General features: G+C 51.2%; 1 protein-coding gene across 4 annotated transcripts in view; it reads right to left on the bottom strand.

Annotated features, from left to right (window-relative positions):
- Positions 1-593: 593 nt before the first annotated feature.
- MGAT3 (mannosyl (beta-1,4-)-glycoprotein beta-1,4-N-acetylglucosaminyltransferase) overlaps positions 594-23,770 on the bottom strand; it is a 30,038-nt gene continuing 6,861 nt past the window's right edge. For 3 of the 4 annotated variants that reach the window (XM_010565579.1, XM_010565490.1, XM_010565400.1), the window contains 2 exons: positions 5,769-7,274; positions 594-3,831 (listed from right to left, as the gene is read on the bottom strand). In XM_010565579.1, the coding sequence (XP_010563881.1) occupies positions 3,792-3,831; positions 5,769-7,273 (1,545 nt within the window). In that variant the 5' untranslated portion in view covers position 7,274 and the 3' untranslated portion in view covers positions 594-3,791. Of the gene's footprint in view, positions 3,832-5,768; positions 7,275-18,526; positions 19,618-23,770 lie in introns of those variants that run through there. The other variant, XM_010565658.1, reaches the window with a different exon arrangement.

The raw sequence follows: 23,770 nt of genomic DNA on the forward strand, positions 1-23,770 counted from the left end.
AGATGGCACAAGAGCTTGTGAAAGGCCCTTGCCAAAGGCATTGCTGAAACCAGATGCTTAGGAGGATTCAGAGCAGGACCGGGCTTTGATACTGAGTAATGGGAACAGCCAAAATTACATTAGACAGGTTTAAAAATAAGCTAAAACAAGGAGGTCACGTTCTCTCATGCACCGTGCCGAAAGTGAGCCACCAGAGAGACATTTCTGTAGTGGGGAGGTTTAATTTGGGGCTCCAGGGTTTCCACGGCTTTACTTGAAAAAGTGGATTCATCCAAGGGAGGGAAGATGGTGACAAGGGACAACTTCATGAGCAGTGATGCTGGTTCCCACATCCATCAGGTCCTCTGAGAGCCACTGGCAGCCATCATTCCCCACTTGTGCCTTTACATGCTCATACTCACCTAATGTGCAGATTAGGTCTGATCTGGGCCCACAAAATCAGGAATCATTCCCCAAACCAGTCAGGCTTCCCCCCAATCTCCCTTCTCAGGAACACGGTCCTGCCAAGGTGGGAAGCAACTTCCCTCACTCAATTTTCCAGCAGCCCCTCTGCCAGGTGATCCGAAATAAAAGCTGACACACACACACCTTGGTTTCCTTTCATACTTTGTAAATTTTTTTATTTTTATTATTATCTCCTCCTTTTAAGCATCCCTTTAAGGGTGAAATGAAATCCAACCATTTACAGAGAAAATGATTTCAGAATGTACATTTGATTTAACCTTACAAAAGTTCATTATTACTTGCTGTTTATAAATTACAGAGTGGAAAGGAGCTTTGCAGACACTCTTTATTTTTTCTTTTTATTTTAGGCAAGTCTACGCATTCTTTTGCCGAAGCAGGGTGTTCTGGGGCTACCCCAGGGGCAACACCACCAGTAGGTCCAGGTGGACCCCAGGCTCATAAGTGCTGCTGGATCACCTCCAGGATGATACTGCATCATCATCCGCACAGGAAGGAAAAAAACAGTGGTTTGAATTCTTAGTCTCAGAGTATTTCAGATCCCTTCTTAAGCCATTATCTGTAGTCCTCAAAGCTTTAAATGTCAGTGTATTGCATTAGAAACAGCTCTCCTTTCTTCATGCTGGATCCAAGCCCCTCCCGCCACCCCCCTTACCTCCAGCTCCTCCTCTCTTTCCATAGTAAGAGCGAGTTTGTCCAATGTCTCAGAAAACAGAAGGGAGGTTTTTTTGGGGGGTAGGGAGAACACAACAATGAAGGGATTCAGGATCCATTCTCCCACTCACTTCCCTCCTTTCTTGCCAAGGTTTGAGGGCAGTGAAGCCAGGATGAGCCATCCCTTCCCTCTTTACCACCAGTTTTCACTAATTGGACCAGGAGTGACCCCGGACGTGTGTCTTCACAGTGCAGAGGCATAGCAGCCACAGACATTCCTGGCAAGAGCTTGGAGACAGGGACAGAGCCTGGGGGATGGTTTGGGAAAGGAAAAGCCACTACCATCCCACAGGGATATACCAAGGGGGCAGAGGGGAACAAATACCCGTTCTGCTCTGACACTGTCCCTCCTTCCCAATTTGTACGCTTTCTGGAGGCCACAAGGTCCCCTCGTTTACCTGCCACAGAGACACGAAGAACAGGCTGGCCTCAGCTCCACGACAGCAAACACCTCAGCAGGACACAGGGATCAGAGAAAGCAACAGCGAGAGTGGACTTGAGCGTGTTGTCCTTCTTACCAACCACACAGGCACCCCATCTCTTCTGTCCCTCACTTGAGTACAGCATTACCCCCAGTCCTCCGGAGGGGCAAAGACGGCCGACCTGCCCTGTTCCCTCTGCTTTAGCAAGCTCACTTGCTGCAGGTCCACCAAAGCCCACATCCTTCCCTTCACTTGGGGTGGAGGAGGAAGATGAGTTCCCCAGTCCAAAGCCATGCATGGGCACACAATCCCTTTTTTAGGTGGGAAGCACAAAGAAAGGCAAGAACAGACACAGGCATACAGAAAGAGAAGAGCAAGGCTTGGGGATGCCACACACTGCTTCACCTACTACCTGGCCCTCCTTTGCACCTGTTAATTTGAAGGTGGAAAGTTTTGGGGAAGAAAAAGCACAGAGCTGAAGAAGGCTGCAGAGAAAGGCTGGCAATGCTTTCCCTCCCTCCACCAGACAGCTTCGCTCCCAGAGAGGCAGCAAGCACACGGCTTCGCTGCTCACAGCTGCAACAACCAACAGACATCAGGCTCTGGTGGTCTGATCCCAGTTCCAACCCAGGGGCAGGACAGGTTTTTTTAGTCCTCCCCAAACCTCTGGTTCAGACAAGATCAAAGAGCCTCAAAGCTCACTTCAAGAGTTCAGCATTGGGAAATGAGAATCTCATACACACTTGCCTCCTCCTTTGCCTCTCTCACCACCCCCCGCACCCAGATGCTTTTGGGTTCCCTCTTAGCGGAGGTTGGCTGGGAGGTTTGGCTGTCCCCGCTCTGCGCTGGCTGTGGAGGTCCTGGCACAGCAGTACAGGCAAGGCTGGACAGAGGGCAAGCCACCTCCTTGGGAAATCACTGTGCAAAAGTCAGCTTGCTAGTCCCTATCTCCTCCAGGGACAAGAAGGAAGATTTTTAATGACAAGAACTCTAGCTCCCTAAGGATAATAAACACAGGGTTAGCCAGACAAATTAGATTCAAACAGTGACTGGTTTGGCCTTAAATCAAAAAATGTTTAAATGATTCTTGAGAAACAAAAAAGAATGCATTTCATCTGTAAAGCCCCTTCCTCCCACCACAACAGAAGTCTGTTTTAAATTTAATTTCCGAAGAATAAGGAAATGAGTAAGTCCAGGAGGACAGGGCCAGAGTCCTGCAGAAAAGCCCCAGCGCTGCTATTCCAGCAGGACCTTCTCCTCCTGCCTAAGGGGGCAGAAGGGAAAGGCAATTCAGAGGGAGAGGTGGAGAACGATGGAGCAAATAACGGAGAAGAGGGGAGAGAAGGCAACAGGCTGTACTTCAGGAACAGGAGATCCAGATACTGCAGCTGTGGGATCATCTGAAACTCCCAAGAGACAAGGGCCATATCTCAGCGATGAAAACGTGACTTGCAGTGCACTAAAAATCCCCAAGGACGCCCATGCACGGGAAGGGCTGGTATCAGAGGAGAGGCTGCTCCCACTGTAGAAGATGAGGTGCAGCCCCAGCACACGTGCACTTTAGCCCCTTCTTCACGGGGCTCCGGTGCTGCCAAAGCACCCATGCAAAGACTGACTTGTCTTTCTCTCCTGTCTTCAGCAAGACCTGGCACTGGGCTTGTGGTGTTGTCACTGAGATAACGCAAAGCCAAAGGACTGAGAGTAGATCTCAGGCTCCCTTCCAAGAGTGAAAATGAGAAATCATTTCTTCCTTCCATGCTTTTCTGCTACTGAATCCCACGAGCTAACACACCTGCTCTCCTCTGGCTGCCCCTGGGGAAAGCATGTTCCCCTTGTGCTGCAGCCTCAGTGCTACTGCTCTCATCTTCCTCAGCACAGGGTCCTCCTTTCTCAGCTGGGTCCCCATTTCTCTGTAATCTCTCTACACAAGACTCCCTCCTGCTGCATCAAGTCTGCCTAGCAAAGCTTCTCCCTCCACTCAGTTCCCAAGGGGGCTTTTCTACGTGTGGGGAAGACAGCAGCAGTGAGAACAGTGATTTAAAAAACAAACAAAACCAACCAAAATAAGAGGGTCTTTCAGTTCTTCTAAGCAGGCATTATGGCACATGAGATGTGGAAGGAGCTAAGATGAACTCCATCTCAGTTTGATCAGAAAAAGATGTTCATCTTCATTCTGTTCCAGTCTCAGTCTTATTAGGCAATCAAGTTATTTTTGTTGATGTTTTTCACTTCTCTAGAGAGGGAAATAGGAGGGGAAATGAGAGAGATACAGACATAGGAATAAGGTACAAGGGTGGGAATGGGCTGGACAACACAGGAATATGGAGCCCTGATGGAGCGAGTTAACAGCAATGGAAACCCTCCTGCTTCAGCACAGCTGGCCTGATGTCAGGGTCACTCTTCCTTATGCCAACATTCTCCTCCTCCTCCACATGATCCTCACTTCTCTGCCTGGAACATGAGGCAGCCTTTCCACTGCAAGGCTAACAGAGCAAGTTCATCATGTTTTTCACCCTCTGCCCGCTACAGCCCAGGTTCCAGGCACCAGGCACCCGGTCAAGCCATCTGCTAAGGAAGGGTGGTACGGGTGGAGACATGGATCTGCCTCCTCAATGAGCTGAATCAATCCAATCCAATGACAGGCCAGATCCTGACTACGCATCACTGGCAAACTCTGAGCAGACACTGGCCCAACCAGCTGCAACTAGTGTCCTCCTAGATCCCCTCTCCTCTGCACGGTCTTGTCTGAATGGCCCAGGCTGCATGTGTGGGCTGCACACGCTCTCCGGATTGCATAATGGTCCCAAAACAGTCTCTTGGCCCCAGGGGGAGTCTGCCCATGACCTGTTTCTCCACGAGCTCCCTCATGCCCAAAGAGCAGACAGATGGATCCTGTGCCTTGACAAGCTTTGTGTTTCCCCACAGAACCCATTACTGACTCAGAGCTTTGCCCTTCTCCTCTCCCTCTTACCCCACGGCAAGAAGGAATAGCCGGCACAGCCCACAGGGTTGCAGAGGCAGCCAGAAAGGCACACAACAGTCCCACGTGTGTAGCACTGCTATGCAGACCCAACGCTCTCCTTGGCCCTCTCCTATGAATTCCCTGAAAAGTCATCCATGCTGAGACAGAGATCACAGCTTCTGGATCCCACCATTTCCTGAAAGCACACACACCCAAACCCAACTATGTCCCCTTCCCCCCCAATACTGGTAACGAACGCCCACGTGCATACCAAAACCATGCATGTTAGCACTCATGCACATAGGAAACCATGCACTTGTAAACATACACTCCCACCATCTGATTAAGTCCCCTGCAGCTTATCCCAGCCCCAACAGAAGCACATACTGCAGGGAAGATGCTTCAGTTTCTGTGGGCCAAGCCAGTGCAGTGTTGTGGGGGCAGGGGTGAAAAAAGAGTTAAAAAAAATAAAATAAAAAATCAGCTTTCTCCTCTGCCTGCTCCAGGACTGGTAGAGCATCAGGCCAAGACACAGCCCAGGACCGATGCATTAAGCCTGCAGGAGGAGGCTGCATCTTGGGGAGAACACTTTGGAAGCAAAGGATTTCCCTTCCCCAAAATACTCTTTGAATATAGAGGTATACAAAAAAATAAACGCATACTGAGATGCTTTTGCACATTCACTCATCCAAAAAATGCCTGTGACACACATCTGCACACGTGACCACTCGCATCGGTTCGTGCCTGCTGACTCACACGCTCACTGAATAGCCCAGGCTCGCATCTGTGCTTGCTCCAATCCACAAAGGACGAGGGTGGACAGGAACAGCTGCCCTCTCTCCCCACGGGACCTTCCCAGCTTCCCCCTGGAGGAAAATCTGCCAGCTGGCTGCAGGGATTCTCTCCAGCCAGCAGGAGAGGTCAGGGAGATGCGGGGAAAGTCTTTATGCTACTGCCAGAGCCGGTCCCAACATCTCTCCTCCTCCTGCCCTTCACACACATGACTGAGGAATTCATGTCCCCAGGGTCACCCTGGGATGAAGGGAAGAAGAGAAGGAAGGGAGAGAGGGCAGAGACCTTGGAGAAATGGCACACCCCACCTGGAACCAAAGAAAGCAAAAAAAAAAGAAAGGAACAGACAAAACCACCCGACTCTTTCCCTTTGTTGTGAAGTTCTGAATTCCCAACGCGAGCCCCAGTGGCCTCACCCAGCGCTCTCCACTTTTCGGTAGGGGTTCTCCAACAAGTAGCGGAACCGCTGGTAGTTCTTGAGCAGGTACTTGGGAGCGTACATCTGCTCCTTGGGGTCAGCGGGGGGATACTCCTGTGTAGTACCATCGAACCAGCCACCAGTCCGGATCAGCTCCCGGATATAATTGAGGTCTCGTTTATCCTCGTAGTCACCCCAGCGGGGAAAATCCCCGTTCTGGGCCGACACCAGTTTGAAGTAGATCCCCTCTGGGGTGAAACACCAGGAGCAGTGCCAGCCAGCAAAGTGGAGGGGGCTGCCCAGCGACCACTGCACCAGGATGTGTCCCGTGCTGTTCTCATACTGCCGAAAGCCAGGCATGGTGTAGTACTCGCGGCGCCGCAGACGGATCCCGTCAGTAGCATAGACGGCCTGGAGCATCCCCATGGTGCAGCCCGAGACCACCTCCAAGGTGCCTGGTTGCTTCCAGAAGAATCCGTAGAGCGACTTGCGCATGTGAAAGGCGAAGGGCTCCGTCCAGCCGTCATAGAGCTTGAGGAAGAGCACGCCATCGCGGGCCGGGATCTCATCGGCATCGTCGATGATGAAGACGTCGTCTGGGCGCAGGTTGCGGAGGCGAGAGATGCCATCCCGGGTGAGAAAGGTGCGCAGGTAATCATCAGCAATCCAGCCATCCTGGCGGCCACCGGGGGGGAAGTGGTCCAGGAAGACATAGAGCACCTTGTGGCGGATGTAGTCGAAGGAGCCGTTGAGGAGCATCTCGCGGAACTTGAGGGGCCGTGGCTCTCCATAGGCCGTGAAGTTCGACTCGCACACCACGAAGGCGTCCACCACGTCTCCCAGCTCGTGGAAGCGGACGTCCAGCAGGTCAAACTCATGGTTGACGTTGATAGCGTTGATGACTCGCCGAGGGATCTCCCGTGGCACGAGGCGGTCCTTGGTGGGCAGGTTGGAGTACTGGACCACAGTGGGGACCCCGCAGCTGGGGCCGTGCCAGCCCGGCAAGCACACGCACTCCACCCACTTGCGCCGCTTTGTCCCACCGGCACTCAGCGGCTTGCGAGCCGACCGCCCCGAGGCTGCGCCATCTGCTCGTTCCTCTGGCCGCCCTCCCACAGGTGGCTTCTCCAACACCTTGGTGCCTGGTTTAAAGCAAACGCCGCCGGCTTTGGTACGGACAAAATATTCTGTTGTGTCTTCCGGCAGCACAAACTCGACTTTGTGCAGCTCTTCGCTGGCTCTGCTGGGAGGCAGGGGCTGGAGCAAGGGGGAGTGGGAGTACAGGGGTGTGCGGAGGAACTCTGCACCCCCTGGCTCAGGGCTGACCTGAGGTGTGACGGGGGCATTGTTCCAGAAGAAGCTGGAGACGAGGTTGGGACTAAGCGAAGCCAGCTCCCGGGGGAAGGTGACATAGGAAAGGGCCTTGAGGAAGTGCAAGAAGGAGATGAGGCAGAGACCAGCCATGCAGAGAGTCAGAAAGAGCTTATGGCGTCTCATCTTCATCCTGTGGAAAAGCCATGAAAAGGAAAGTCACATTCAATAGTTACTGAGGTGCAAAAAGTTTACTGCTAGTAGAAAGACAGGTTGGGGATGGCAGAAAACTGGTCCAAATTCCGCATGCATCTTTTGAGACTTGAATCTAGGAACTACTCCCCCCACCCCCTGCCACCTTCAAGTCTTATAAACTCACAAAGACAAGAAAGGTACTGGTGAACAGGGTAAAAAGATGGGAAATCCAGAGTAGCAGAAACTCAAGAGTGCTTGGCAGATTTGTCCCTATTCACTGATGGAAACAAAATGAACGTAGGCTTTCTCAGACCCTGCATCACCAGAGGGTTGGGGGAAGATGAAGAGAGAGCAGGAGGGATGAGATGGAGTAGGGGGTATACGGTTGAAATGTGACTGGTGTAAGAGAGGCAGTTTTAAAGGACCAAGTTTGTTAGCCAGGCTGCCAGAGCCAGAAAACACCTACGCTCCCCATATCAGTTTAACGTTTGCTCAACACATGCCCTAACCCCCACCCTTGTTCCTCGGAAATGCTACCCAAGTTCACATGAGGAACTGGAAAAAAAAGATAAAATTAAGATTCTGTCACTTTTACTCTTCTCTCATCCTTCTCAAGTCCACTGTATCTCCAAATACCACCCTTTGCTTTTCATTTTCTGTGGACCAGACGCTGAGGTTTTTTTCGATCTGGATAAGATGGCTAAAATAAACACCTAGCTGTCTCCACTGGTAATACTGTGCCATCGCGATGGATCCACGTCAGGCCAGCAAGAAATCAGCAGGGCAGAGCCCTTCCCTCCAAATGACACGAAATATTGCCTTCATCCTCTCCCTACACCATCTCCCCTCCTCCAGCCCAAGCAGGGAGCACAGAGCTGCTGTCAGGCAGAGAAGTGATCGAAGACTACAATCCAGAAAAAGGACAAAGAAAAAAAAAAAAAGAAAGAAAGAAGAAAACTAAGCTCACCCAATGCTTCACCAAGGAAAAGGAGAAAAAGCGCTCACCTTCTGTTGTTTAGGGAAGAGAAGGTTAGGGCGAAGGTGGGCAGGGGAACAAGGTCATCCAAAAGCCCTTTACCATGCAGAGGCTGTCCTCTCCTCCCTGGAGCACGAAACCCTCTGTGCAACAGCCAGCAAAGAGGCAAAGACCCCCTCCGAGCCCCACGCACGCCGCTGTGCCCCATCCACAACATGTTCCCCACAGCGGCTCTCCGCCCCGGTGCTGTCCTCCTTCCTGGGGGAAAGCTCTCCAGAGGCACCGCAAGCCCCAGGCCATCGCTGATAAACCCTCCGCCCGGTGCACAACGGTGCCAGCGATGTCTTCACAGGAGGCAGTCCCCCCCTTCCTGGGGGGCACAGGGGGGAGCCCCTCCATGCCACCGGCCCCCCAAGAGGGGCTGTCCCCCTCCCCTGGGGCTCCTCACAGCTGACACATATCCCAGTAAGGAGGCAGAGGGAAGAAGCACCCAGACCACTCCCACCGCTTCAGAGGGTATTAAGTAGAAATACAGCAAAGCACGTTTACTGATTAACTTGGAGAGAATTTAATACTAAAGTGAAATACCCATAAAGCATTTAGACAGATGGCAACTGCCCAAATGAAAATGTATCTGCCTCTCTACAGCTGGCTCCGATACCGACTTCGGGAGAAGGGTTGTCCGCGGTTATACCTTACAGCTCAGCGAAAAGCATTTCTGGACATTTTGTGGTCACCTTTTTACTGAGAAACACTGTCCACTGATGTCATCCCCCACGCTTGGGTAGCAGCGTGAGGAGTCCCACGCCGGGCTCTGAAGAGGGGAACTGCGAGACTGAAGCTGGCAGAAAAGTTACAGCATTGCCATGGGAGGGGGAAAAAAAAAAAACCAACCACAAGAAGAGAGATAGCTTGATCCTATTTGTTAATGTTTATTACACTTTTTGATATACTTTGACACGACACAGGTCAGCGGAGGGGCAGGGTCCTGGCTTTGCGCACACCCAGGAGGCCATCTTGTCAGGTGGGCTGGGAAGGAGAAAATGGCAGCTCTCCTCAGGGGGGCCACACCAGGGCAGGCCCCGACCTCCTGCACCCACCTGCCAGAGCTCCACAGCCCGAACTCACACGCCTGGTCATGGCCCAGCTGGTGGGAGGCCATCTTTGTGGTGGTCCAGCCATGAAGGGGCTGGATGTTCTCCTGTTCAAAGCTGTAAAGGACCATCTTGGGGCTTGCCATCAAGCCTTCTTCATGGGGGCAAAACGAGGGGCTGCAGAAACCCCCAAGAGCATCTCATTGCGTCCAGGGTATTCATTATTTTTCTTAAGGCTCCGTTAATGTCTTGCTGGAGCGGCAAGATCACTTGCAAGGTAGAGCAGTATCCAGTGCCTTTTCTTGCGTGTCACCGCTTTTAGCTCTGTCTTGAAGCGTGGGGAAGAGAAGGGCACAAGAAAGCCGAAAACACCAAATTAGCAGCGACTGGCTGTCAGGAGAAAAAGTGTCCCTCACTAGTAAATTAGTACAGCTTTCTCTAATCAGGTGTACTGTGCTTTCTCCAAGGGATTACCTCCAGACATGAGGTTGCTCTCTCAGCTGCTGAAACCTAGGCAAGATGAACAGCTGGCTTGCTCCAATAAGGCCATCCCAATGGCTGCCAGGTAATGCTGGTTTCACTCCAGTTCCTACAGGACACACAAATGCGGGGCAACCAGCTTCCTCTGGGCCAGCCCAGGACAGAGGGCAGGTGCTGAAGGAGTCCCACAAAGCACATCTCCATCTTCTTCCCAGCTGGCTGTGATGCTCCACATGCCACGGTAAATTCCCAGACAAAAGGTCGTAACTCTTGACATTCAACAAACTGCTTCACTTTCTGGGATGTGGCGTGCTGCGTCAACATAGCAGGACACACAGTTTTAGGAAGTAAAGCATATTTTCCTCCTTTGATATTTGCATACATCAATATCTGTCAGGCTCAGCACACAGCTCTGCAGCTCTTCACCCACTGGCAAAACTCAGCCCATGCACGGCCGCCTTGCCTCCCCGTTATCACAGTCTGCGCCTGGGAGAGCCGGGCTGGTGCGCACAGCCTTCCCCTGCAGCTCTGCCAAAGCAAGCTGGCCCGGCAGTACCCTCTGCTGTTTCGCTGCCGACATGTCCCAGGAGGCAATTTTCACTGCTCAGTTGCCTTTGTTAGGGAGTGGGAACATGAACCCATTTCCTATCCCCTCCTAAAAGGAGGGAAGCAAAGCAGCAAGCTGTGTCCTCTTCAAAATCTCTTCCCTGGGAACCACCTCCATTCTCACATGCCAGGGATTCCTCTGCCAGGGAGTGGAGAGCACTCGCGCACCCTTGGGTGGGCTGAGATGCTAAAAACCATCAGTCACTTATCCCTTCTCATATCCTTTGATCAGCACTGCAGTGAAAGACATGTCTGAGTGATAGCTAATTGGAGACAAAGGCCAGCAGGGGAGGAAGATGTTATTACCCACCTTCCCCAACCAGAACATTTACGTGTCGTGGAAATGAGAAAGGAGGTACCAGTCAGGGAGACGTCTCAGCTTGTCATAAAAGAGCCTAGCTGCTCTGTCACAAAGCAGCCATCAGTTACCAGGAACACAGAAAACAGCAAGAAGAGATATTTCCTTTCTGAAAATTTTGAGTGAGGAGGGGGAAAAAAAAAAGTCAACTTGATCTCAGGGAGAGTGATCAAGTTGCTGTCAGGTTAAAAACAACAGCAAGAAAAGCTTTAATGTTCAAGTAGAAGAAAAAGCCAGAAGGAGTATGGACAGTCAGCTCCATTAAGACAAAGCTCTTTAGGGAGCATGCAGTTATAAACCACTTCAGCAACATTCAGTCTTGGCAAGACAAGCTGAAATCTTCTTTTTGTAAGGGATCCCTTTGATATTTCCTTGCTTGAAGTTATGTCTCTACCATGCAGGGAAAGGGCTTTCAGAGAAGGAGGAAAGCTAGAAGTGGTATGCATATGAGTTATCCCCAGGCACCTGTTACCGGTTTACTTTGCCATTATACCAAGTGACCAGCTGATTTATACCATCCTGAAATCATATCCTGATTTTTCAAGGAGCCAGAGAGAAAGATATGCACTAAGAGCTGGCAGTTCACCAGTCCTAATGTTCTCTTTTGGAGGACACTGGCAAGAGGCCATGCAACAGGCCTCTGGATGCACGATACCCCACGTTCCATCTCATTAGGACACAGGACTCGAGACTCCCTAGACCTCTCCTGTGGTTACAGGAGAAAAGCTGCTGTGGAGGACAAGTCCACAGAGTAGAAGCTTCTGGTTTTCCCCTGATACAGAGATGCTCATCTCCTCTGCCTAAAGTTATCCCATAACACCCATGCAGTAACATATTTGCCCATCACTCAGACACTTCAACACAAAGCAACAATTCAAATTAGAATCGCTTTCACGCAGCAGATTAAAATCCAGCATGACTTCCATCCCCCACTCCACACTGAGGGCCAAACTCTCTCCCTCTGCTCCAGCTAGAGACAAATGAACAGGCTCCACGCTTCTGAAGTACTTGGTCTACCTGCCATCCACAAGGCACAGGAATCGCAACATGGATTGGGGTCACAGTACCTCAAAACACTCTAAAAATCTCAAGTTACTTTTGTCCTGCAAACACCCACAGAAGTAAGGAGAAACTACAAAACCTACTATTTGTCTGCAACTGAAGTGTGACTAGCTCAGGGACAGCAGGACTGCACTTTGCATAAGGATAGGAAGAGAAGATTATCCCACAAAGCTGGACGGCGGGGAAAACGGAGAGAAGCAGGGTGTACCAGAAGATAACTAGGGCTCAGCATTTCTCTCATGTGAAGGATGCAGTGGTGTTTTCAGGGACTGCAAGCTAGGAGGGTGTCGGAAGGAAGTTCTGGCAGAGTCACAGTACAAGGTGGTTTGAATGCAAGCAGGTCCATATCTGCTTCCGTTCAAGTTCCAAGGATGGAATACAACATTCTCCCGCAACCTTCATCAAGAACTGCTGCCCACAGCGCTAATGCAAAACAGCAATATCTCATGCTATGCGTTTCCTTTGCAGCTTTGAGGCAATTGACCACAAGGTGCCACTGACTTGCTGCCAGCAGAACCAGCTGGAGCGAGCCATCCGGCACAGTTACTCTTCAAGTAAGGTCAGGCTAAGGGAGAGCGAGGCTCTGTCCTAAGCATCTTCCCTCCCTTTCAACAGGGAGATGAGCAGAGATAAGGTGACCACTCTCAACAGAGTGCCACCATAGCATCCATTCGACTTCCAGAGCTGCTCTCCACACACCATTAATGGGTGTCATCAAAACAGGAAAAAAACTGGCTGGAGGAGAAAAAAAAATAAAAATACAGCTAACGGGTGAATCTACACAAGACTAAGGTGAGGTTGGCCAGGGAAGGGTGAGAGCACAGCTGAGAAACAAAGGCATTGCCTTCCCTTTCCCAGTGAAGGCAGACACCTAATGTACATCATGTCAACCACAAGCCTCCAGACTGTGTGCAAGGCCTTGCTAGACCTCAAGTGGCCAGTAGCATCTGTGGTCAAAAACAAAACGGGTGTCTTCTATGCACTCTTGTAGGAAACCCAAGTGCTCCATGCCAGTAGCTACAATCTGCTGCATACATAAACTAAGATGGATGCAATACAAAGCCTCTAGCTTTTTTAGTACTGTGGCTGCTCACCTCTTCAACTCCTGGAAGCACATTACCTTTGGACTCCACAGTTTCCATGGGCTTTCCCTGTTTCAACTGTTCTCTCAAGTGTCTTGTCCTGCTCTTTGGTGGACTAAGCCTTGGTTATTTTAGATGCCACATCTCCAGCCACAGCGAGATAGCTGTACACTCTGGGATAAAGCAGTTCTTAACCCCCCGTACAGAGCACACAGCACGTGGAGATAAAGTGGTCTTTGTTGACAAGATTTTGGCTCAAGACTGATCTTCCAGAAGTCAGCAGAACAGACCAGCATCTGAACACCTTCAGAGTCCATTATGAAACCCTCCACTCGAACAGATTGTTCTTACTGTAATGATAATACTAATAGCAGCATAATTATATAATTCTTCAGCCCCCGGTTTAAAAGAAGATCTGCTCAGACAAGACTAGAAAACTCTACTGAAATCCAATAACGGCCTGCGAGACGCCAATTTAATTTTATCCAGGAAGTACTTGGACATCACAAGGGTATGGTACTGCATGCTAAAGAAAACTCCAAACTGGATTTCCAACTCCACTGGAATCTATAAAATATTCTTCTCAGTATCCTTCAGCTGTACTGGGCTCCCTTGTAACTCATCTTTTCTCTCCAGCTAAAGCCAGTCTCACCATGGGAATTTCCACAGCTCCAGAGATGCCTCAGCACACTCCGATCCTTGAGACACTCTCAGAAGCCACAGTTTTAATTTCTTAGCACCACTAGTCCAAGTGTTCTTTTATTTTTCCTATCCTCTTCTCTCTTTCGCTGACGCCTGATATCCTGGAAGGACTCTGCCTCATCCCTGCTTACTGCCTCCTCAAAACATCTGGTTCCACGAAGACTGCTGTGATGGCCCTGTAGATTGCATCACCACTTGGCTCCAAGATCAGGTCTCTCAGGACATCAGAGGGTGAGTTGAGGCATTGCTCATTGCACTCTGCAGTACACACACACACCCCCCAAGGATGCAAGACCTTTCTCCCAGCCAAATACAGCATCGCTGCTGCTCACTGCTTCAAGAGTGCAGCGGTTACAGCAGTGCAAAATGGAGTTGGCTAGTTCTTTTGCTTCTTGACTTTGGTATCTTACAGGGGAGGAATGCTCCATCATGAGGTGAGAAATAGGAAAGGAAAAAGGGACAAAACTACATAAAAAAGCAACTTAAGTCCTCAGACAGGCCATGGGGTAATCAAAGAAGTATGCAAGAACTCCCAGCTAGTCTCAGTGTCTTGCAGAGAGGGACAGGACAAAACCATCTTGTCTAAGGATAAAAAGAAAATCATGTTTTCAGAGACCTCAAGTGAGGCATGTAGTAACACAGGCTGTTATTTCATAGGTTCTCTTCTCTCACTCACCACCTTCACAGCTCACCACCCCTCAGTTGTCAGTTGTATGAATTCAAGTTGTCAATTGTATGAAAGTCTGCTTTGTAAAGCCAAATCAGCAGCAGATCTAACTGGGTTAAAAATAAACTTCAAGAAAAGTGCCTAGGCATGGAAACAAGCAGCTGACCAGCAGAAACTTTCAGAATTATTTCACAAGTTCACTTCTCACCAAAACTGTGGTATCATGTAGATACATCCTCAGACGCTCAACACTACAGGACTTTTAAGCACTGTTCATCTAACCAAATCTCCAACGAGGCCCCCATTCAACTACCATGAGCTCACTAACTCCTCCCAGCAGCATCAGGAAAGGAGCATATCTCAAGAAGGGATCTGGAAGAAGCAGCAGCAGGTAACTGTTTTCAAAGCAGATCCTGGCAGGCAGTCCACATATGCCAAGCAAACGGAGTACAAGTCACAAATCCCACGAACAGCACCAAGATGAGCAGTCAAGATCACCCTCAGAGCTGAGGGTCCACGGTTGAAGAGCACACGGCAGACCACGCACATAAACCCTGTGCAAAGGAAAGCAGGAGAATTCCTAGGGACCATGTAACAGCCCAAGCAACAGGAAGGTGCAGGTTGAACAGCCCAGAGGAAGGCGAGGTGGGTGCCCCGTGGGCCCGGAGCGAGGCAGTTAAAGAAGGAAGGAGGCAAGAAGCACTTGATGCCATGGTGATGGGTAGAGTGCACAGACCCACGCAGGCAGGCAGAAACCACGTTGCCTCCAGCTATTTTTGAAGCAGGTGGCAGTTGTTTGTGCATCCCTGGGATAAAAGCTCTCCAAGACAGATCGAGGAGGGGAGTAGTTAAACCCCAGGAAGACAATAAATAAAGGGAGGCCATGGAACAGCAGCAAGATCCTAGTGGCCTCAGAGAAGAGCTGGCCTTCCATCCCCGCCTTCTTTCCTCCCCCATCACCAACCACTTGGGGTTTGGCAGTGTGCTCACTTTCCCACAGTAGCTGATCTATTACTGTTTGGAAGAGTGTTCCCAGCCTCTTCCTTCCCCTCCTCCCCTCCTTTCAGGCCACAGGGGTCCCTCTTGGCAGCCCCCGGATCCCCCTCTTCTCTGAATGTCTGGTGACCAGCCAATCCCATGCAAAGAGCATTAACCCCTCTTCACCGGGAACAGCCAGAGAAACCTGACTCCATGCTGAGAGGTTTCTCTAGGGTGTCTCTCCCTCCTTCTCTCCTCCCCATCCTCAACCCCCCCTCCTCATTCTCTCGCCTCCTTCCCCTTTCCTTTGATTTCTCAAAAACTAACTCCAGCCCTGGGAGTGTCACGTCTTCCCGAGAATGTTACACGAACCCACGGGAATTTTTCTTGGACCAAGAACAGACCCTTATTTATTTGTCTCTTCTGCCTTTGTTCTTCATTTCCTCTTTCAAGACTTAGGCAAGACCTCGACACAGTGCCGCCTGGATCCCCCGCTGCCACTTCACTTTGTTATTATTTTCGGAAGGAAAGCGTTGATAGGCAGAGAGCTCTTCAATGCCTTGCCCCAAGGCAGAAGGGAATCAGCCCAGACTCCCACCTCTGGGCTGGACAAAGGCCATGGGCTCAGGGGCTCTGCAGAACACCTCGGGCTCTGGCTTGCAGAGACAACCCCCTGCTTATGTAATCCTTCTGATTGCAGCATCACAGCCCCTCAGATTAAATCTGCACAAATCAAATCTTCAGTAACGGCTCTATGCTGGTAACAGGCATATGGTGCCACGAAAAGGGGCAGTTTCCCAGAATGAAATCAAAAGCCTCCTAATGCACTTAACTCAGGGTCACATAAATCTCTCTTCTGCCTCCCACAGACGGCTGGATCTTGTTTACAGGCATTGCAGCAGGCCTGGGTCTCAACAATATGTTTACTTCTGTACAAACATTCCCTTTCACTAAGCAAAGCAGTACCCTGATCTCCAGACTAAACTGAGCAGAAAGAACTGGGAGCAGGTCTATGGGGAAAGAGGAAGAGAGCCAGTCTTCATGAGTGAAATCAAATACTATCCTGGACATCACACAGGTTTTGGGACCATTTGTCTTCACATTCTTCCCTTAGATTGCCTTATTTCTTGAGAAGGGCAAGGAGGAATTTTGCTTTTAGCCAGTTGCCGACGTCCCTGACAAGAGGTAAACCATTCGATGAAAGAAGGGGTTTTGTTTCAGGCTGAAGAACCCAAGAACCAGGCCAGGGCCAGGTGGGACAGCACAGCTTGTCCAAGGGACATCTGTGATTGTCTGGCCAACTCTTCCCCAAATGCAAAAGCCACAAACTGACACTGTACAGATTAAAAACAGGGAAGCTGAGCATTTCTGCTTAACAGTACAGTAGACAGAGCAGTTTACTGCCACAGTCACTTGATTACAGGCCAAGTTCCTTTGCCTGTCCACCCTCAACCCTTTCTCTCCCCTTTCAGGTCTTCAGCAACACAAACATTTACATTGAACTCTGTTTCTGAGAAGTCAGCTGCCACAGCCAGGTCAGAAAGGAAGGAGAGGAGGAAGACAAAACTAATGTGTAAGCACACCATGAAAACTGGCGTTGAACAAGAAGGATGTGCAATGCAGGGGGGGAGCCACGGTCACGTTGAAGTCGCCGGGACAAGCAGGGCAGGAGCAGGACAGCCCATCTGCATGGTACAGCAACCTGCCACAGCGAGGCAGAGGGCCAAAGGGCATTAAGCTCATACGTAGCTGGGGTGGGTGCTCAGCCCACCCAGCTCATCTTCATGATGGTCCTCTGCTGCAGCAGCCTGTAAAAAACTGCCCCAGTCTCCCTCTGCCCTCAAATGGTTGCTCTTCAGGGTTTAATCACTGAGAAATTATGGGAATTTCAGCTGCACTGTTTGCTGCTCAAGCACCTGATCTTTCAAGTCTTCAGGTCCTGATGATCTCTTGTAAAGTCCAATGGACCGTGTCATGCCAAAGCTAAAAACCACTTTGGCAGGACAAGATGGGCCTTCAAAAAAAAAAAGCTCTCAAGCATCTGAATATTTTAGAGAGCAGTCCCAATGTTCCCTGCCCCAGATCCACAGCCCAGCACTGTAATTGAGTCAGGGACCAAATCCAAGCACCAGATTCACTGTCTCCAGCTTGACACCATCACTTTACTGCAAACACGAGGCTCCAAACTCAGGAGCCTCTTGCACAGTCCGAAGCCACAGAGATGCTCCACAGCACCACACACCTGAGAGATGTGAAAACCAGAACTGGATTTTCAGGGCAGTTCAGCTGCACAGAGGCATAGGCAAACAAACATGGGCAGAAAGGAAACCCCCAGCACTTCCTCATCACTAAGCGATAGACTCTGGATGCTTGACAAACTCCCCTTCCCTCCCCCCCAGCACTCACGGAAGCTAGAAGACTCTGTTCCAGAGCACAACTGCACTATAAATAATTCAAGAGACTGCTAAATTATGCAAAAGCAATCTCGTCATCCCCCTGGCCAAGCTGAATGCAGGTGTGGTCAACCCTTGCTCTAAAAGTTGCTGCTAAATAGGGATTTCGAGGCCACAGAGGCTCTGCGCCAATAGCACATATCTGAGAGCACTACGGCCACTTGCTAAGCCAAGCCTGCACCAAACAACAGCACAACAGGAGGTATTTGGGGACACAGGGCTATTGGGGAAACAGCAATTCCTTTAACCCACCTCTTCTCCAGAGACCTCACACAGGCCCAGGAGAAAAAAGCAGCAAATCGTGTCCCCTTCAAGCGAGGCTGCTTGGTACATCTTGCCTCCATCGATCATGGTCAGCTGGCGAGAGCTGCAGCTGGACAGCACTGGCACAGCGAGGCGTGGAGGAGAGAACTGCTGGGGCCAGTGGGAAAGAAGAAAAGGGAACCGAAAACACTCTGGAGGCAGTAAAGAAGAAACAGTTTTGCTAGCACAAATAACGTATGGGAAAGGCTGAGCTGAAAGCAGAGAGAATCACGGTCTGCTTTTCTGCCCCACTCCTTTGCCTTCGGGAGATGTTGCCTGAGTATCAGGGCCACCAAGGTTTCCCTCGGCAATGGGGTCATTAAACAACAGCATGCAGCTCACGCTGATCACTCCAGGGCTCCGTTCTCCTGATTTACCCTGTCCTTTGCTCTGCCTCAGAGCCGGTCCTCGCACTACAAGCTCCGCAAAAACAGGAGCACCATCCACTCTCAGCCCCTACGCAAGCAAACCCTTCTTCCAAAGCCCTACCCTTCCCAGCTCCCACAGCCTCCGAGATGTGTCTGTGCCAAACATGCTCAGTCTGCACAGGCCTCCGTCCTCCTCCTTTTCCCTGCTGCCCAGCTAGAAGCATTCGTGCCAGAGGAAGGAGGACTTGAAAGCGCTACCATAGCCCTCTCTTCAGCCTCAGCAGAACCAGCTTAAAATCTCAGGACTCTAGCTTACCTTCTCCTTTCTTAGAGGGCTGAGCATCTAGGAGAGAGACTCCCTTTCATGTCTCTTTGCCATGCTGTCTCTCTCACTTTCTGTTCAGTTCCAGTATCTGCATGCCAAAACAGGGGATCCTAACGCAGATAAAGTCAGCGTAGCAGATACCTGCGTTTAGATCACAGGTTTCACAGTTGCTGAAGCCGTTATGCAGCAGGTCTAATTTGCATTAGTCTTTCGGTATGCTTCAAATCTGCTTGCTGCAGCTTCAGTATCATGCAAGACACATGTAGCAATATCCTGAGATAAAAATTACCCCAAAGCCTTAAAGAGATGGCAGAGTTTGATTCTACTTGCTAACCCTGGCCCACCCTGTAAGGATTTACACACCAAGGGGGAAAACAGCAGTCCAAGGGAAAGGCAGCAGGGAGCTGGGATTATAGATTAGGCAGCAGATCAAGGAGGAGGAGATATCTGTGGCGAGAAGGGCAGTAGCATCCAAGCAGCAACTATAAAGTTATCGATAACCCCTGGCTCAGCACCCACACCTGGCCATTCTCCGAGATTTCCAAGGCGGCCGGCAGCAAAGCAAGTATGGGAAGTGTTGTGCTTCAGCCGCTGCTCTCGGGCTGAGCCCCTGCATATGCCACTGGGCACATTGCAGCCTTGCTCCATGTCTGTTTCCCTGGGTGGGAAATGGGAGAGACACTTTTCTACTCCAGGTGAGGGGCTTGCCTAATTAAAAGAAGCTTAATGGGTTGCTTCAAGGTCCTTGGAGAGAAACTTTGTCATAAAATGCAAGACACAGATGAGCCTCAGAAAGAGGAGTTGCCCCCACAGCCTCTCTCCTTCTGGACAGCCACATCCACCTCTCATGCTGCTTGCAGCTTGTGCATTACAGGCTGAAAAAGACTGATGGCAGAGCTCAGTTTGGTCATACCACACAACCATGTAAGATTTTTTGACACAGGCCTAGGCAGTCTCCTAGCTGGGGAAACAGGGAACATTAGCTGAGCTCATCAAGCTCTGTATTTAACCGGGGGGGTTCTCAGTATGAAAGGCCAAGGCCCCCACAGCAAGCAGCTCAGGTAACTTTTGCTATCCTAAAGCAGGGAATAATCACTTCCTAAATCACAGCTCAAGAACAAACCCTCGCTTTTTGTAAGGCAGCCAGTTCCCTTCATGCTGCTTCTTCCCTCAGCCTGCCTGATAAAAGCTCAGAGTGCAGTGCTGCACTCCCTTTCACCCATTAGCCCTACCAAGCAAGTTTCTGAGCACAAAAATACACCCGCCCTGTTCCAGGTGTTCAGAGGTTTGAAGAGCAGGAGGTACCTGTTGTGCTTCAGGAGGAGCTTGAGGGAAGTAAAGGATTTGCGCTGCAGGGAGCACAAAGAAGTCAGAAAAGGAAGGTGAAGAAATCGTGTTTCTGCCTTCCTGAAAGCTGCAGCCAGAGTCCATTTCGCAGGGATGCAGGCATGGAGTGCTCTTGTGCACCCTCCACCGCTGCTCCAGCACACGGCATCTCTTCCCATCTCCTCCAGCAGAAGGGGGAACTCAGCAGCAAAGTGATTACGACTCTGCCCTGGCCCCTGGGACAAGCAGCTGGTCCTGGCACCCCACACAGCATTGCTCCTGTGGCACAGCCCTGACCCGCACAGCCCAGTCCCAGCAACGTGCTCCCTAACTCCATCAAAGCACCCCAAATGTGACCCGCAGCTGCCCATGATCCCAGGCTTGCCCCCTCCACGCAAGCTCTGCCTGCAGCACTGACCTGACAGCACAGTCCACGTGTGCACCGCAGATATGTCACCACCTTTCCAAGAACATCCAGGACGGGAAACAGCAGGCATTCCTCAGACGTACCCTTACGTCTCCTTGCATCGCGCTGCCCCATGTGCCTACCCTCCCCAAATTTCAGATCCCACTGCAACGCTTCGTTGTATACCACAAGGTGCCGTCCTGTCATCAGGACAAATGCAATGCAGCCTGACCTTTTGTTGCAGAACTGATGGGTGACAGTAGGGAAAAGCAGGTGGGGACGACTAGCCACACTCTTCTAACTTCTACAGTCAGGGCTGATAACATGAACCAGCCCTTTGAGGCACCTTACACCGACCTAAAGATGTGAAGATGCCCCTTGTGCCAGCCAGTACCCCCTCCGCCTTCCTCTCTGCCAGAGTTATTGTCAGCTGTACCAGCCTTCGTTAGCACCACCTCCTCCAGCTACATCCCACTGATTGGGTCACAGATTCCAACAATGTACAAAGGGCTCATTTTAGAGCAACTAACCCCACCTAAAACCTAATCAGCCTTTAGGAATGAATGCTGGCCCAGCTTGCCCCATCTATCCATCACCAAATTCCCCCCTGCACTGGATCATAAAGACAGAAGAAGGAAGTGGGGGAAGACGTCAAGTTGTGATAGCAGGTGCACCTTAAAGATTCTATTCTCAAGACAGGAGGAAGCTCAGACAGCAAGCTGAAAACTCAGCTATGAACCCTTGCCATGAGACAGAGTTTATCTCTGCCTGCTGACAGGTCAAAGCAAGGGAGGGACAGAGAGAGAAACTTACGTGTCCCAAGGTGTCCTTCACGCACTGAATGTGCACAATAACATCTATGCGGACTGTCCTGAACAACTGCTGTACCCGTGACTGCCTATACACACCACATTTATTGCAGTCTTAAACTCTACAAAAGTGCATGTGTTCCATGGTGAGTGCAGCCGGCAGGACCTGCGTGCATTGCTACATGCACCCAGCAAACCCCCACCCACATTTGTCAAACAAGCATCCCTTAAAGACATGCAATAAGCACGTTACACTGATGTGGCAGGCCACAAAGTCACACTGTACTTAAACAGTTGCGCGTGGGAGAAGGAGGAGAAAGGTAAACACAAGGCAGATGGGAAATGTATGAGCACACAAACTTCACAGGTATGCTCCTCAGGCAAACACACTGCATGTATCTGTGCTAGCCGCCTTGCACCTGGCCTAGGTTAAGCAGGCTCTGCGACCACAGAGCAGCCCCAGCAACCCTCCAGACCAGCTATCCCCGTCTCACATCGGGCAGAGGTACTCTAGACAAATGTTTACAGTTGCGAGCATCCCCTGAAGCTAACATCTGTGCAAATACAGTTTTCCACCTCCTTTTCTTGACCTCCTCGCTAAGGCAACCCCTGTGTGCCACACAGGCAACTCTTTCTTCTTCCAGTCTTACCAGCATTTGCAGGGAGGGAAGGAGGCAGGTAGCAGCTTAGCCCCTGAACCCGGTTTGGAAGCAGTCCCCCACATCCTGGGCACCTCTGATGGAGATAAGCCTCAGCAGTACCTAGGACCAAAGGTGTGCCAGCACAAAAGGCAGCAGCTGGGCCACCGCATTAGGAACAGGGCAAGAAAACCCACCTGCAGCTAGCCAGAATCCCTCCCCTCTCCTAAGGATATAATTGCCACATCCAGGGCATTAATAAACAACCTCTGCATGTATAACTAAGAGTCCTCACAGGGAGGGAATGTTAAACCTTGCAGTGGATTTCTTACCACTACTGCAAAATCACCTGAGGGTGTAGAGGAGCTATAAATCTTCGAGGGACTTTTATGACACGCAGTGGCAGAGTTGCAGCTTCACTCCTCTTCTGCAGTTCGCAATAGCTTTCATTCAAAGCTTGCTTTATAATGCTACAGGGAGGCTGGAAGCTCCCCAGGAGTAGCTCAAAGGACTGCTCTTCTCCCACCCCAGCTTGGAGGATGTGTTCCCGGTACTACTACTGAGGCTGAAATCCAGCAGAGGTACCACAGCTGTGTTTAAGGGGGCTTTGGAAACTGGAGGTGTGCTGGAGGGTGGGGAGCCCACTGGTTTTCTCTGCCCTCCGAGATGGCTCTCTGCTGTCTGAGGGTCAGGCAATGGCAGGTCCTACCTGATTTCAGCTCTTCTCAGAGGAGCTGGCAACAACCAGGCTTCAGCAACAGGGACTTGCAAGTACTTCCCAAATCACGGGCTCCAGCTGGACTCAAAGAGCACTTCAGCAGGTGGGATCTACAGAGCAGGAGAGCCACCCTTTGGGGAGGGGGCCTGAAAAGTTCCTGCTGACTCACATCCTGCTGGGGTGGGGGAGACAGGGGCAGGAGTAGGTGGGAATTTGAAATTCAGCTTGCGCAGGGCTGGGTGTTTCTGGTGACTCAAGTCATATTTGTTAGCAGTGGTGCCACTGAGTGTTTTCATGGGCTTGAACTTCCCACTCAAGGGGAGGGATTTGGAGTTAACTGGAGGGCCATTCTCTGGGAGGGGAGGTGCTCAGCACCCACGCCACGTGCTGGAGACAGGGCAGGCTCTCTCCGGACCCAAGCTCTGCCCTGGGGTGGAAGGGAGCGGTGTGAGACCCCAGCTTTGGCTCCGAGAAGCCGGCACCGCTCGCAGAAACACAGCCTGTGGAAATCCCCGCAGGAAAACCACGGGCTGAGGCACCAAGAGGAGCCTCTCTCCATCCCGCTCCGTGCTCCCTCCCTTGCTGAGCTGCCTGAGGAAGCCTAGAGCTGCAGCAGACGCCGTGTTCCCCATCACCCTTGTCACGCTTCACCCAGGGAGCAAAACTCTCGCAAGGACAGAGCTACGCCAGCCTGTACCGCTCCAGCAGGACATAACAGCTATTTCCAACCCACAAACGACCCGACAGCCCCGCACGAGCGGGGAGAACTTGGGTGCCCGCGTCCCTTTGCGGCCAGCCCCCAACGGGGGGGATCGTAGCCATCTGACACGGAGAACGGGGGGGGAGAGGGGATGTTTGATGATGATCATACACATCTATTTGTATGTATGTTTTCCCTCCCACGCACGCACTCCTGTTACTCCTTCTCGCTTGCTGCAGGCTTGGCACGCATCCCCAGCCCGTGCCCTCCTCGCAAGCCGAGGATGGGCAGCAGATGGGCCTTCGCTGCAGTGCCCCGGCCAGTGCCCCCAGCCCCCCGGCCAGCCCCCATTTGCGGGCAGGGGGCTGGCAGCATCGGCCTCCCTCCTCCCCACCGCCGATGCTCCCTAGCAGGGGATGCCGGGATTAAAGGGGGGGGGGGGG

This window comes from Haliaeetus leucocephalus, unplaced genomic scaffold, assembly GCF_000737465.1.
Source record: "Haliaeetus leucocephalus isolate CR32 unplaced genomic scaffold, Haliaeetus_leucocephalus-4.0 Scaffold0, whole genome shotgun sequence".
In the NCBI taxonomy this organism is placed as follows: Eukaryota; Metazoa; Chordata; class Aves; order Accipitriformes; family Accipitridae; genus Haliaeetus; species Haliaeetus leucocephalus.